The sequence below is a fragment of the Anastrepha obliqua genome, chromosome 3, assembly GCF_027943255.1.
Source record: "Anastrepha obliqua isolate idAnaObli1 chromosome 3, idAnaObli1_1.0, whole genome shotgun sequence".
Classification (NCBI taxonomy): Eukaryota; Metazoa; Arthropoda; class Insecta; order Diptera; family Tephritidae; genus Anastrepha; species Anastrepha obliqua.
Genome location: NC_072894.1, coordinates 71,884,478 through 71,899,127, shown reverse-complemented (window position 1 = coordinate 71,899,127; position 14,650 = coordinate 71,884,478). Strand labels below are relative to the sequence as shown.

General features: G+C 39.1%; 1 protein-coding gene across 1 annotated transcript in view; it reads left to right on the top strand.

The window, feature by feature from the left end:
• LOC129242379 (uncharacterized) overlaps positions 1 to 6,119 on the top strand; it is a 30,632-nt gene extending 24,513 nt beyond the window's left edge. The window contains exon 4 of the mRNA XM_054878987.1: positions 3,798 to 6,119. Within this exon, the coding sequence (XP_054734962.1) occupies positions 3,798 to 5,839 (2,042 nt within the window). The 3' untranslated portion in view covers positions 5,840 to 6,119. The remainder of the gene's footprint in view (positions 1 to 3,797) is intronic.
• The last annotated feature ends 8,531 nt before the right edge of the window (positions 6,120 to 14,650 follow it).

Genomic DNA, 14,650 nt, shown 5'->3' with positions numbered 1-14,650 from the left:
GCTTCGTGCCTTGTTCTTTGCAGAAATGGTTTCTTATGACAGACAGTGGGGAGGTATGAGAGGTATTAGTCCCATCTTTTCATGCCGTCATTTATATCTTATGTTCAAAGAGTGGTGAATTAACCTTATATTATGAAATTACTTATTAAATTAAGATGTGCATGCCGCGCCAAATAAGCGAATCTATGACAATTGCTCCTTACTCGTCAGTGTAAAACGACACGATTATCTAAGCCAAAGTGAAAAAAAAAACCCAACATCAGATTTAGTTCAGTTGACATGAATAATGCCAACCCTGTATAAGAGAGAGAAGAAAGCGAAAAGCAATAGAAAAAATCAAATGTATGGCAACAATATATTAGGTCAGTCCATAAGTTCGTGCGTTTTTTAAAGATTGTTTTAAAATTAATAAAAAAGATGTTATAAGTATTTATTAATCAATAATATATTTTCCTTCATTATTTGCAATGTCTTTCCAACGTTTAGGCAAATTTTTAATTCCCAGCTCAAAAAATTGTTTGTCCTTGGAGCCAAAATACGCTTCGATATCCCTTTTTATTGCTTCTTTTAAGGAGTAGTTCTTGTTACTCATATGGGATTGAAGTCCACGGAAAAGGTGATAATTACAAGGAGCAATATCCGGAGAGTTTGTTGGATGCGGCATTAGCTCTCATCTGAGCTTGTTCAGCGTGCCTAATATTTGCCTTGCGGTATGAGGTCTTTCGTTGTCGTAGTGAAGGAAAACTTTGCGTCTATGCACTAAAGACGGTCGATTTTTGTTAAGTGCCTCATTCAGGTTTGATAGCTGATGGGAATAACAATCAGCAGTTATCGTCTGTTTTGTTCCATAAGTTCATAATAAACAATACCGGCCATATCCCACCAAATAGACAGGAGAATCTTCTTGGGGTGAAGGCCATCTCGAGGGGTCGGTTCTGGTGCTTCGTCTTTATCTAACCATTGGCGTTTGCGAACAGGATTATCGTTAAAGACCCATTTTTCATCACCAGTAACGATACGGTTCAAAAAACTTTCATTTTCAAGCCGTTGTAGCAGCTGAGAACACACATATTAACTCTCTGATGAAGGTTGGCGACAGAAAGTCTATGCGGCACCCATTTTCCCAGCTTTGAAACCTTTCCCAACTGAACCAGGTGCCTGTTAACTGTTCCATACGATGAATTTAACCTCTGAGCTATCATATCGACTGCCAAATTTGGCTCAGATTCCACGAGTTCGAGCAAGGCGTTGGAGTTAAAGACTTCAGGACGACCAGCGCGCGGGGCATCCTCCACGTAGCAGTTACCACTTCGGAATTTTGAAAAACACTTTTGCGCAGTCCTTACACTCACGGTATCCTCTCCGTGAACAGCAGCAGCAGTTGTTGCATCTTTACCACCTTTAATATTATAAAAAAAATACAAAATATGCCTCTATACGCGAAGATTCCATTTTATTTTTTAACAACACGTGCTTCTATCTATGATTAAAATCACTTGTTGAACGCCTTCTTCAATATTCATGCTGATATACTTGTACAATATCTCCTGTAGAGTTGATAACGTTGAAACCAGAAGCATATTTTAATAAAATCAGGTTAATTTTTGAAAAGATTCTGCGTTGATTCCAAATCTTCGATTGCCAATATGGGTTTGAATTTATATTGAGTCCCACCGCATACATATTTTCTTATAGGTTAGTTCCCGGTTAAGATCCATTTGGCTATGGCGGCCCCAAGAAAAAAACATATTTCAATATTTCGGAAAAATGGGCGTATTATCGCCTGCTATCGGTTGTGGACATTATCCACAACCACGCCCAAGTTCCATTATGTTACAGTTTCATTAACCGTCCGTCCCGTTGTTTGTGCAATGAATACCTATGGGGAGAATTTGAAATTTTTATAAAGCTCAATACAAATGTTGCTCTCGTCATGAAATAAATTGTCATTTGAAATGGGCGTAGTTGGACAACAATCAAGTCCTCTTATATATAACGGTGTTTTCAAAGTTGTCAAACCGACGAAAAAAATAAGCAAAACTTTACTGGCAGTTTTTAAGAACTTGAGTACTTAAAATGATAATACAAAACAGAAACATTCTACGAATGCATTTTTTTACATTCTGGGAGATAATTTTTTTATTAGTTATTATATAATAGGACTATGAATAAGTTCGTGCGGTTTTTTTTCGAAATTTGAATTTCGGATCATTCCCATGGCTTTTAAACGTTTGGAAATGGTTGATTGATCAACTCCCAAAGTTTTTGCAACCTCTTCTTGCGTTTGAGCCGGATCTTGATCGAGCAATTCCTCCAATTCGGTATCCATGAACTTTGGCGGCGCGGCCAAAATCACCACTTTTAAAGCGTGCAAACCACTTCTGGCACGTTCGCTCAGCTAGAGCATGCTCACCATAAACTTCCACCAAGATACGATGACTTTCGGCTGCTTTTTTCTTCATATTAAAGAATTCCCCGCAAAAACACATTATTTGGCACGAAATTCGACATTTTCAAGTGTGGTAAAGATATTGTTGTTTACGCTTCAAATAAAAAACTTATACTGACGTTTGTGCCTTACGACAGTAGCTCTCCAATGAATGTTTGGAAATGTGGATCGATGGAATAATAATCAAGTTACGCCATATGTTGTAAAACCGCACGAACTTATCCATAGACCTATTAGTTGTTCCGCTTTGTTGGAACCAATTGTCGTCGATGTTTAGCTGCTTAATTTTTGGAAAGAAAAATTCAGTCAGCATGGCTCGATAGCGCTCGCCAGTCACTGTAACGGAAGCTCCTTCCTCATTTAAAAAGAAGCATCGAAGAGGCCGCAGACGTGTGAACCGCACGTAAAATAAACGAAATAGTTTATGAACTTTGCGAACAGATTTATTTACTTTTTCAAAGTAAATATCCTCAATTTGGAAGCGTTGTTGAGACGTTAAACGATTCATGATGACTTGTCAAATTTTACTGAACAGACATAGTCAACATAGTTTGCCAATCTCTCTTCTTCATTTAATTTAGGCAAATTCCTGTTTACAATATGTTTGAACAACTTTTACTGTAGTTTAGTGGACTCGGATGTCCAGCATTCGTGTCTTCTCGTCGGTGGCCGCCCGGATGGTCTAGTGTGCTGCCGTTCATCGTCATATTTGCTATGCGTTCGCTCGACATTCTGCGAACATGATCATGTGGTCTTGTGTCATGCAGTGTGTATCCTGTTATGGCCCACAGTGTTTTCATTTCGATAGTGCTAATATCCTACTGGGTTATGGAAGGGTCTGCTCTTGTTTCCGCCGCATATGTTAAAATCGGTCGAATGCATGTCTTATATTATATTTACTTCTACATTCTTATCTTGCTGTCAATGTTCTTATAGCTCTGAAGCTGCTAAAAAAACAACCGGTATTTGTGATGACAACAATGAACAGTTTTAAGTCAGCAGTAATTTCATTGTACGCATAAAAATGATAAGTTGAATTGCCTTTTGGATCACTGAAGATAAATTTTTGCTATAAGAGGGAAAGAGATATGTGTAAGATCACAAAGAAAAGTACTTAGTTTTTTCCTCGAGGCTAGAGTAAAAATGAGCAGTTTGATAGGCGCTTTTGTACTGAATGATAGTGATAATATAAATCCATATGTGAAACGCAGCTGTCTTGTAAGGCAGTTATTTATACATACCTACATATACATATATATTACATATCTACAAATGAGCTCGTTAAAGTACTTCCCCACATTTATTTACTGAAGTAAAATATTTTCTTTTAAACTTTCTATATTTGCAGATGAGCCGTATAAGCGCACAGCGAGGACATTTAAAGCACACATAACTCCAGAAACAACAACACCGACCACAACTACGAAGGACATTATGCTCGCAAAAACAAGAAACTTCAATTTGGATGCGCGTCACTCGAAGAAAATGAAGGGAGATTTCACTAATGGAGTTGAAGCGGTAATGACTGCGGGGAAGATTGACGGAAATGAATCACCCCCCACCAGCAGCCAGGGAAATCAGAAGGAAATAGACGTGCAACTGTTTTGGCTTGAGAAGATCTATGCACTTAATAAGCAGCTGCAGCGCGAGGAGGAAATGTTGCTGAAGTTGCACGCAAAAATACGAAAACATCAGGTGAAACGTGCCTACCAAACAAAGCGCGAAGTCTTGCAACAAATTGAGAAATTGGATGCAGAGCTGACGTTGCAATGTTGTGACATTCGCGCGGTGGAGAATAAATTACACGCCTCCAACGAGCAACTCAAACAGAAGCTCTCCGTTTTGGAGCGACTGAGTAAAGAGTTTCTGGAAACGATAGAGACGCCGCCAACGGATGTTGCAGAGTGGACGACGAACTCAGTGGCGGCAGTTGACGCTGATAGTCAGGCAACTGTTAATCGAATGCCAGATGTAATTAACAATGAAGATCACAATCTTGTAACATTGTTGCGTGCCACAGAGATGGCGAGGGAGAATACGTTGCAAGTTGCTGATGAGTGGCATGCAAAGCAGACTACAACAGAGCAGTTAGTAATGGTTCAACAAAGTTGTCAGCTGCAACAACTACCTGAAGAACCGGCAGATGTGTGGCACATGCAAGATGCGAAATTTCGCTTGCCACATGCAATGCAATCATCCTCCCAAGTATTGCATACAGATTTGAATATAATAAGCGGACAGAATGCGTTGGCACCAACAAATGCAGTAGCAGAAACAATAACAGTACCATTACCTGCAGCACACACAACAACAATACAGGAAACGACAATCGTGCCCAAAGTCGTGGCAGCTAGCCATGCGGCAACAAAACTAACAGAGACAAGCTGTATCGCAACATCGTCAACTGCGCGAGCGACAGCAATTACAATAGCAATAGCGTCGGCAACGGCAACAACAACAAATATGACATCTGCTTTAACAACAGCCGCAACTTCGTGCAACGTGTCAGCTGTGCCACCGCTTGCGGAAGAAAAGCAAGTCACAACACTTCGTCTTCCTCAACAGCAACAGCAGCAGCTGCAGCTAGGGCAAGAACAATTGGCGCTGCCCAAACCTGAGGATAGTGCGCGTCAATGCGTCAATGCTGATGACGTTCCCATCAATGTGCTTGCAGCCACTAGCGTAGTAGGCTTGCCACAAAGCAATTATCCAATTAGTTGCATTAATCATGCGGCCATACATGCCACCAGCCAACTCTCAACGGGGCAGATTATTGTTGCAGCCAACGCTGATGCTGATTGTGGCGGTGGTGGTGGTGGTGAAGGTGCGGTGTCTATGAAATTAATAACGCCCGAGCAAAAATTGCCATCAGCAACAGCTGCATTTCCAGCCTCCAGTTTAGCGTCTGCGGCATCAGAAAATTCTCCACAGCAACAGCAAGAGCAATTGCGGCAATACCACTACCAACCACAACCATTGCTACAGCGGCAGCAAATCAATCTAAATGGCTGCATGCACGATAGCTGCGTCAGCATACAAAACAACAACAATGACAAGAATTTGCTACCGCCTTCGCATGCCGCCTACACGAAAACGTTGCAAAAACAAATGTTCGGACCGAAATCTCTTAATCAAATACAGCCGGCAGAACCGCCATCAAAAATAATACTTGTTTCAACAGCAGCAGCGACAATGACCACACCTTCCGCTACCATCACAACATCACCCATGCATGTGGGTACGCATGCTGGCTACGCTATGCCACCGATGATAACACCCTTGCGTCCAACAACGCCAGCAGCGCTCTTGACTTCACCTGTTATTCCATTCAATGCAACAACAACGCAGTGCAGCAGTGTTGATCTCACGCAGTTGGGCACATTGGTCTAAAGATAACGATGGACTTGCTCGCTGGTTAATAACCACAAAGGCACGTCGCCGGTGGGCGCAAGAAACACTGTGTGGCTGGTGTAGTTGTCACGTTGGTGGCACAGTGATGAAACATTGATGAAATACTTAATTGTGTTTGGCAAGAATGAAACAATTTATGACGAAGGCTTCTCTCCTAAATTAATGTACTTATACATGCCCTTAAGTCTATGGAAAGTAAACTTTTTGAAAGTAAATATAATATTATGAATAAGTACCTCATTATTAGACCTTCAATAATGGTATGGAGATTTATTAGAGAAAATATATATACATATACATATTTTAAAAGTCTAGTCAATATCTGGGCGGGCCGAGGCGAGTGAAAATTTTCGGCAAGTCGCTGTATAGGGTTTGGAGGGTTTAGAAATTAGTTGGTTGCTTAAAGTGGTGCGTTATTCAAGTTTCAGTTATGGTGGATTAAGTCCAGATTTAAATGAGCCGTTTTCTTTGAAAGAGGTGTAAGTCCATTCTCACAAAAAATTAGTTAATGATAAAAATGAATACATGTTACTATGACCATTTTGTTTATAAACTTTTTCTAAAATCTATCAACATTTCCATTATTTTTATGAGTACAAATATTCGTAGCTAATAAAGTTACAAATATAATTGTTTTGAAAGCCGATAGCCCTGGTAGCTAGAGCTGTTATATTAGTTTAATCTATAATTTTAATTATACTTTAATAAATAATAATAATAATAATAATTGTTTTGAAAATGGTGTAAGTCCACTTTCATCAAAGTCATACTACAGTTTAGCTCAAAATTGTACTGCAGAATTTCTTTTTTAATACATTTCTTACTTTCTTTTCTTTAGTGCATTTTGATATGTGTGGCAATATCGTAAAGGGTGATCAAATTGTCGGTACTTTTTCCAATAAGATTTTTTAACAGATTACGCGTGATTACTGTCAAATTAAACACATCATTTTTTTCAATATTCATTGCCATTTCATCATGGAATGTATTACGAAAATCGTATAGCGTATTTGGACCGAAGAACAGCCTTTACATCCATTGTAACAACCGTTTGAGGCGGCCTATGGGCTGGAGGAATCAATGGCGCCAATGTTGCAGTGTATGACGAACGCTATCACGCCCTGATAAATGGCTTTTAGATGCCGGAGATTAAATCCCGTGATCTCTACAACATTTGGTTTCATTTCCAACAAGACGGCTCATCTTGCCATACAATCCGCGAAACAGTGGATTTACTGCGTCGTCGTTTCGGTGAGTAATTTATCTCTCGTCTCGGACCAGTGGATTGGCCATCACGATCCTGTGATATCGCACCTTTAGAGTTTTATTTGTGAAATTATGTAAAATCTAAATGTTTTGTGAATAAATCAGCTTCGATAGAGGTATTGGAAGCCAACATTACTGAAGTTATTCACGAGATACCGAGTGAAGTCCTCCAGCGAGCCATTCAAAATTGGTGTTTACGCCAAAATACGGCGTAGTTGCAGCCAAAATTCGAAAGGGATTATCTTGGAAAAATAAAAGCCACCAAAGTTTCTGTACAAAAATAATAAAAATTGTCCAATCAATTTGAATTATCGAGGTTTTATTTCAATTTAAAAACCAATTCTAAATTGATCACCCTTTACATGACATAAACATTGTTATAGTTTTTCGGAATTTCAGTTTATTCCCATTTATTATAGAATATGAAGTCACTGTATGAAAAAAAGTAATGTTTCACGTTTGATAAATCATCTTGAAGGAGGTAAAAGGAGGTGAAACGTTTAATAATTACGTTTAAAATTATTAAGTGTTAAGTTTGTAATAAGTATGCTTTTCTTATCAAATAATTATTTAAAGGGAAATTCCTGATATTCAGGTGAGTATCTACCACACGGGGAAGACCCCACTACTTCGGAAATACATATAGGGTTTTCCAAACAGAGGTGTTATTTCGATATTCAAAGAAAAATTCTATTTTTTAATATAAAGGATCGGATGTTTATTTCATTATAAAGAGGAAGATATGCCGTTAATAGTGGAAAATAACAGCAAGCACATGACCACCACGACCACGCTTACAAGACAATATCCTTTTCATGAAATTTTCCATAACCGAATTGCAAAGTGGCTGCCCTATGTCCTCGATAGCCTCACGAATTCCATCTTTGAGGTATTGAATCGACCCTGGGCTAATGGCGTAGACCTTCTCTTTCACGTGGTCCCAAAGAACAATGTCACAAGGTGTTTAATCACAAGATCTCGGTGGCCAATTGTGATCACCTCTTCGAGAGATAACACGGCCCGAAAACTTTTCCCATAAAAGATCAATAGTTTCGTTTGTGTGGGACGTAGCACCGTCTTGTCGAAAATAAACGTTGTCCAGATCAACTCTCGATAGCGCGACTCATTCACCAATAACAATTATTATTGGAAAACCCTAAGCGTTTTTCAGTAAGAGCGCTTCAACTTTTTTTTTGAATAAAACACAAACGGTTTGACTTTTTTAACTATTTTTTTTTTTATTATCGAGTTTGAACATATACATTTAAGTATGAAATTCGATTTCTTTTGCATGACCACCGCGTGCACGTTTTACGAAGTCCAATCGTTGAACCCAATTTTCGACCACTCTTTTGCATAAATCGGCCGAAATTTCGCGTTCAATATTGGCTCTGAGCTCACAAATCGTCGCCGGCTTGTTACTGTAGACCAATGACTTCACATAACACCAAAGCAAATAGTCGAGAGGCGTCAAATTACACGAGCGCGGCGGCCATTCGACCGGTCCATTTCTGGAAATAATGCGCTCATCGAACTTACTCTTCAACAAATCAATTGTAGAGTGTGCTGTGTAGCTTGTGGCCCCGTCCTGTTGAAACCACATGTCGTCTAAGTCCATACCATTCAATTGCGGCCAAAAATAATCGTTTATCATGTCGCGGTATCGATTTCCATTCACAGTAACGTGGCGATCGTTCTCGTCAACGAAAAAATATGGGCCAATTACGCCGCCGGCATGTAAACCGCACCAAACAGTGATTTTTTCGGGATGCAACGGTGCCTCATGAATCACGTGTGGATTGCTTTCTGCCCAGTAACGCATATTTTGCTTGTTGACAAAGCCATTGAGCCAAAAGTGAGCTTCATCACTGAAGATGATTTTTTGGAAAAACAGCAACAGCGACAGAACGATTATTTTCATAAAAAATTTGCTCAAGTGTGTAGCGTTCCATGATGAAATGTATACTAATGAAGTTTACAAATGACAAGCGAAAAATAAAAAATATTGCGTCGTTCGCCCTCCCTATTGGAAAAAAGTTGAAGCGCACCTATTGAAAAACACTTTATAACACATTTATATCCTCTTTCTACGCCCAATATTCGACATATTTACAGACATGGTGGTTTTATTACCAAATATCCCTTCCACACATCATGACTTTTTTCAAAAACTTCATCATAATGAAACAAAGTTAAAATATATTAATAGTAAGGGCATAAATAATTTTTGTTGAATGGGAAATGTTGAAATAAAGCCTTTTTATAATATACTTAGAGGAACAAAATTCAACTATTTTTTGTTAGCTTTTGTAAAACAGCAAAGAAAAAACGAGGCTGAGGTATGTACTATATTACTAGATGTACTTTTAACATATATTCATTTTTTTTTTTTTTCAAAATAGTGCACTTGGAAATTTCAAGAATATTTAAGGATGAATTTTTCAAAGGACTTCATTGTAGATACTACAATGGTCCGGAACTCGAAATGTAACCAATTAAAAAGTTCATAAATAGAGTTTGGAAAATTAATTTTATTCAAATAAAAGAAAAAATGTGTGAAAATAATACAAAATTAAGAATCAATTTACTTCATTACCACGTTTTGCCTTGGCTATGGCCTTGATACAGTCCAGAAACGGATCGCAAGCTGCCCGAATGTGACTTGCAGGTATTTTGGCCCACTCGCGAAAAATGTTTTTTTTTCAGCGCCTCGAGACTGTTCGGACCTTACTCTGCAAAATTGCCCAAAGAGAATAAACCATCAGATTCGCGTTTGGTGAATATTAAAGCCATTGTGGGGACGTTATGCAGTTCGGAAAGTTGTTTTAGCCATTCTTGGTTCACTCGATCTTTGTGAGACGGTGCCGAGTCACGTTGAAATGTCCATGGTCTGCCACTGAAATGTTTGTCTGTCCACGGCTTTAAACTTCAGAATACTTTCCCGATAATATTTCGCATTTACCTTGACGCCAGGCTCGATGAAAACGATTGGAGGGCGCCCATTTGCGGTTACAGCGGCCCAAACCATTACCTGTGGCGGGTGCTGCCTTCTGGTAGCCAATCGATGCCTCAAATTCTCGTTCGAACGGTTGGTCAAATAAATCCTATCGTTTAGGGAGTTTACGAATTGCTCAATTTGAAACATTTTCTCGTCAGAAAACACAATGCTCGGAAATTGGTCACTTTCGGCTAAGCAACTGATTCGCTCTCTCAAGTCTGACTTGTTGCTACTTTGATGTGAGATAATGCGCCTTTTGGATCTTGTAAGGCTTGATGCTTGCGGCGGATGCTATTTATAGATATATTCAGTTCAGTTCAGATATTTTCAGTTCTTTCGTCATTTGATTGGCACTTCGACGTGGATTCACTCCAGTCCTTTCTTCACTTTTTGATCCATTTCACGTGACGTTGCAGTCTTTTGATGACCACCTGCATGACGTTTCGCGATGTTACCAGTACCATTGCAACAAGTAATGTGCGATACACAAAAACTTTATTTACTTTAAGGTGCTCTTTAAAAATTTAATTGATGAAATAATTAAACACCGAGTATGCAGCATTTCTATATGAAATCTATAGTTTTGCATGGATAGTAAATATTTCTTGGTTTAGTTTTGCTGTCGCAAGGGGTCAATTAAATCAAGAATTTTATTCGTTATTAACAGCCTATGTTAGTCTTTTCCCTACGCTACACTCGGAGTTAATGGATATTATATACAATATATATAATATATATGCATATATATACATATATAATATATTTTTTATACAATTCTTGACATCCATTTTCACGAGACCTCAGGTTACGTTGAAATTGTTATGCATTCTCCATGTCAGTATCATGGGTTAGCAAATGTTGTTTGGTCGGTCTTGGTTCATTGGGCATTCTTTTAAAATTCCTGCAAAAAATTTTATTGATTATTAATACTAGTGTTATTTCAAAATCGTGTAAAAAAAACAGCTTAGAAAAGCGCCCGATATTTGGAAAAACCTCCTGCGTCATTTCAAATTTCATGTCTACTTATAAAAGGTGATTAAGTTTCAAGAGCTGGTGTTGATTTTGAATAAAATACAATTTTTTTAGGAAATATTGTCATTTCTCTTTATTATGATAATATTGTTAAGGCTCAATTACGTATGGAACAAAATATTTGCCAAACAGCCGCCGCGGCCTCGACGGCACACCTCCATCCGATGGTTCAAATTTTCGATGACGCTGAGGCATAATTGAAGTGCCGAATTGTTTCATCCTTTAGCTCTTGAATTGTTACTGGCTTATTGACGTACACCTTTTCTTTCAAATAACCTCAAAGAAAGAAGTCCAACGGTGTCAAATCACATGATCTTGGCGGCAAATTGACATCGCCGCGACGTGAGATAATTCAGCCATCAAATTTTTCGCGCAAAAGAGCCATTGTTTCGTTAGCTGTGTGACAAGTGGCACCGTCCTGTTGAAACCAAATATCGTCCACATCAATATCTTCCAATTAGGGCCATAAAAAGTTCGTTATCATCTCACGATAGCAAACAATATTCACAGTAACTGCCTGACTGGCCTCATTTTGGAAAAAATACGGCTTAATGATGACGCCGGTCCATAAACCGCACCAAATAGTCACTCTTTGTCGGTGCATTGGGTTTTCAGCACTCTTGGATTATCATTCGCCCAAGTGCGGCAGTTCTGCTTATTGACGAATCCACTGAGGGGAAAATGTGCCTCATCACTGAAGATGATTTTCTTCGAAAATTGGTCGTTCACTTTTGCCATTTCCTGCCGCCATTCTGACTATTGACGACGTTTAAAATGGTCAAGAGGCTTTAGTTCTTGAGGCAATTGCACCTTGTAAGCGTGTAAATGCAAGTCTTTATGCATAATGTTAATCAACGACGAGCGTGAGAGGTGCAATTGTTGGGCACGAGGTAGTCGGCTCTTCAACCGCACTATCGCGAACAGCAGCAATATTTTCTGCAGTACGAGCTGTACGAGCATGCACTGGTGTTTCCACATCTCCTATAGACCCGGTTAGCTCAAACTTTTGCACAATTTTTCCGATTGTACGCACATCACGAAGTGCGCGATATGCATTTTGATTGGAACGCCCGTTTTCATAATAAGCCTGAATAACTTTAACGCGTTGCTCGATTGTGTATCTTTCCATGGTTCAAATGGAACTAGTCCGGAATTAAAAAACTGTCAAATAAAATGCAGAAAAAAACTTGACGTTTAGGTGTGGTTTACATTCAACATCGGCCCTTGAAATTTAACCACCCTTTACAATGCGGCACCACCGCTGTAATATGAGTATAGGCAGAAATCTTGTTTTTAGCACTTTTCATCCGCTAAAAGAAATTGGTAAGCAAAAACAGCCAATGAACCACCTTCTGGGAAAGTAATTGTATACCTCTGGCGTACTCTACCTCAAGTTGATTAATGAAACAAAATTAGCTTAAACAAAATAACTTAATAAAATAGAAAAGTTTTTTCTAATGGCGGTTGCTCCTCGGCAACGGCAAACCTCCGAGTGCATTTCTGCCATGAAAAAGCTGCTCACAAAAACAATCTGTCGTTCGGAGGTGGAATAACATCAAGACACACGTCGTACATTGGAGGATTGGTTGGTTGGTTAGAGTGGTGATTCATCCAGAATCCAACTAGCGCTTCCGCACCATTTTGTTGCCACATCCTCGTTACCAAATTGTTTAACAGTTATTTGCAGCAGGACTATATCCAGTCTGTGCGGTTTAGGAACCTTATTAGGTTGTTGACGTCTAAGCCAGACAGCTGCTCGAGACTCTCGAACAGCGGTTTGCCCAGGGTTGACATTCTGTCCTTCCATAGGGCAGGGCATTCACAGAGAAAATGGAAGATTGTTTCTTTTTTGTGTGAGAGATGCCCAGTGTTGTGAGGGATGCCCATTTTGGCGGCTTGTTCTCCGATAGACCAGAAGCCAGTTATGACTGCCGTAAGTCTACAGGTGTCCCGTCGTTTCATGTTTATTAATGTCGACGATTGCTTGAGGTTGTAGGTGGGCCATAACGTTCTGCTGATTTTGCATTTCGTCTGGTCTCTCCATCTACACTCTGCAATTCGAAGGTATTTTAGGGAAATTGCATTCTTGACCGCACCTAGTGGGGTGAGTACTGGTACTGCAAGAGCGCTATTCATGGCAGATCCCCCTCTTGCCAGTTCATCAGCTTTTTCGTTACCTTCTATGTTCCGGTGTCCCGGGACCCAAATTAAGGTTACTCTATGGTTTTCACTCAAGTTGGTGAGGCTATTCCTACTTTGCTCCACCACTTTAGAGGTTGTTATAGTCGCATCCAGCGCCTGGATTGCAGCTTGGCTATCCGAAAGAATAGCGATATTGCCCATTGGAGGAGGAGTTCAGCCAAATACCCAATAAAGGGTGTAAGCGCACGTTATAAAGTGCGTTTCATAATCATAAGACACTCCTAATTTTTCAAAGTGTTTTAATTTATAGACTTCAGAGGAAAATAAAAATTTTACAAATCGATTAAAGTAACAAAAGTTATCTGTTTCATTACAGAATTTTAAACTTTTTTTAAGACATAAAGAAAATGTTTAGCAAAAACGTATTTCCAGGCTTTTCAAACACTGTTTAATTACAGTATATTTTTTTCGAATTTTTTTTTCTGTCGTCTAAAATATTTTAGTATTCGATGGAAACACCATTTGTTTTAGCGGCACAAAATAACCTTTTTTTATCGATTTTGCTAACTTTTTAAGTAAATTTACATCTAGAGAATCCCACTCTGCTTTATTACCGCTTTAAGCTCGTTGGGGCAGTCAAATTGGCGATTATTGGCGTAAACTTTTCTCACTAATATACACCAAATGTTTTCTATGGGGTTAGATCCGGAGAACGCGCCGGTCAGTCCATCGTTTCTATGGAACAATCGGTCAAATACTACCTTGCTTCCCTGCTTACGAGGATTCGGGCGTTTTCTTGCTGAAAAACGAAGGGCACTTCCCGATTATCCTGAATAAAAGTGAGGAGACTATGTGTCAACACGTTTTTGTAGTCTCCACTATTCCTTCGCGATGATGTTAACTGTACATCAAGAGTTGCTTTCGATGTAAATGCACCCCAAGCCATAAGATAACCTTCACCGAAGTTGTGCTTGGAAAATAAGAGGCGTAAATCTCTCCAATAATTTAAAAAACCATGGGGTTTTTTTCTTATTTTTGATAATTTTAAATGATCGCACCTCTGTAATGTGCGCCAAACTGTTGTTTTTGAAACCTTATTTTGAACAACAGCGGCCAAGTTGGCGGAAAACTTAGTCTAGTTAGAAGCTTTTTTTATAATTGCTCGCTGTTCTCGACTTGATAGTGTTTTTTGTTTTGCAATTAATTTCATTGACAAGCCTGAATCCGTTTAGGCCAAAACTTGTCCACGCTTCTCTTATGATAATATTGAACCCCTCGGAATTTTAGGTTAAATTGAATAAAATTATAATTAAAGTCATCCAAAACAACAATCAGCACCTTCTATATCTTCA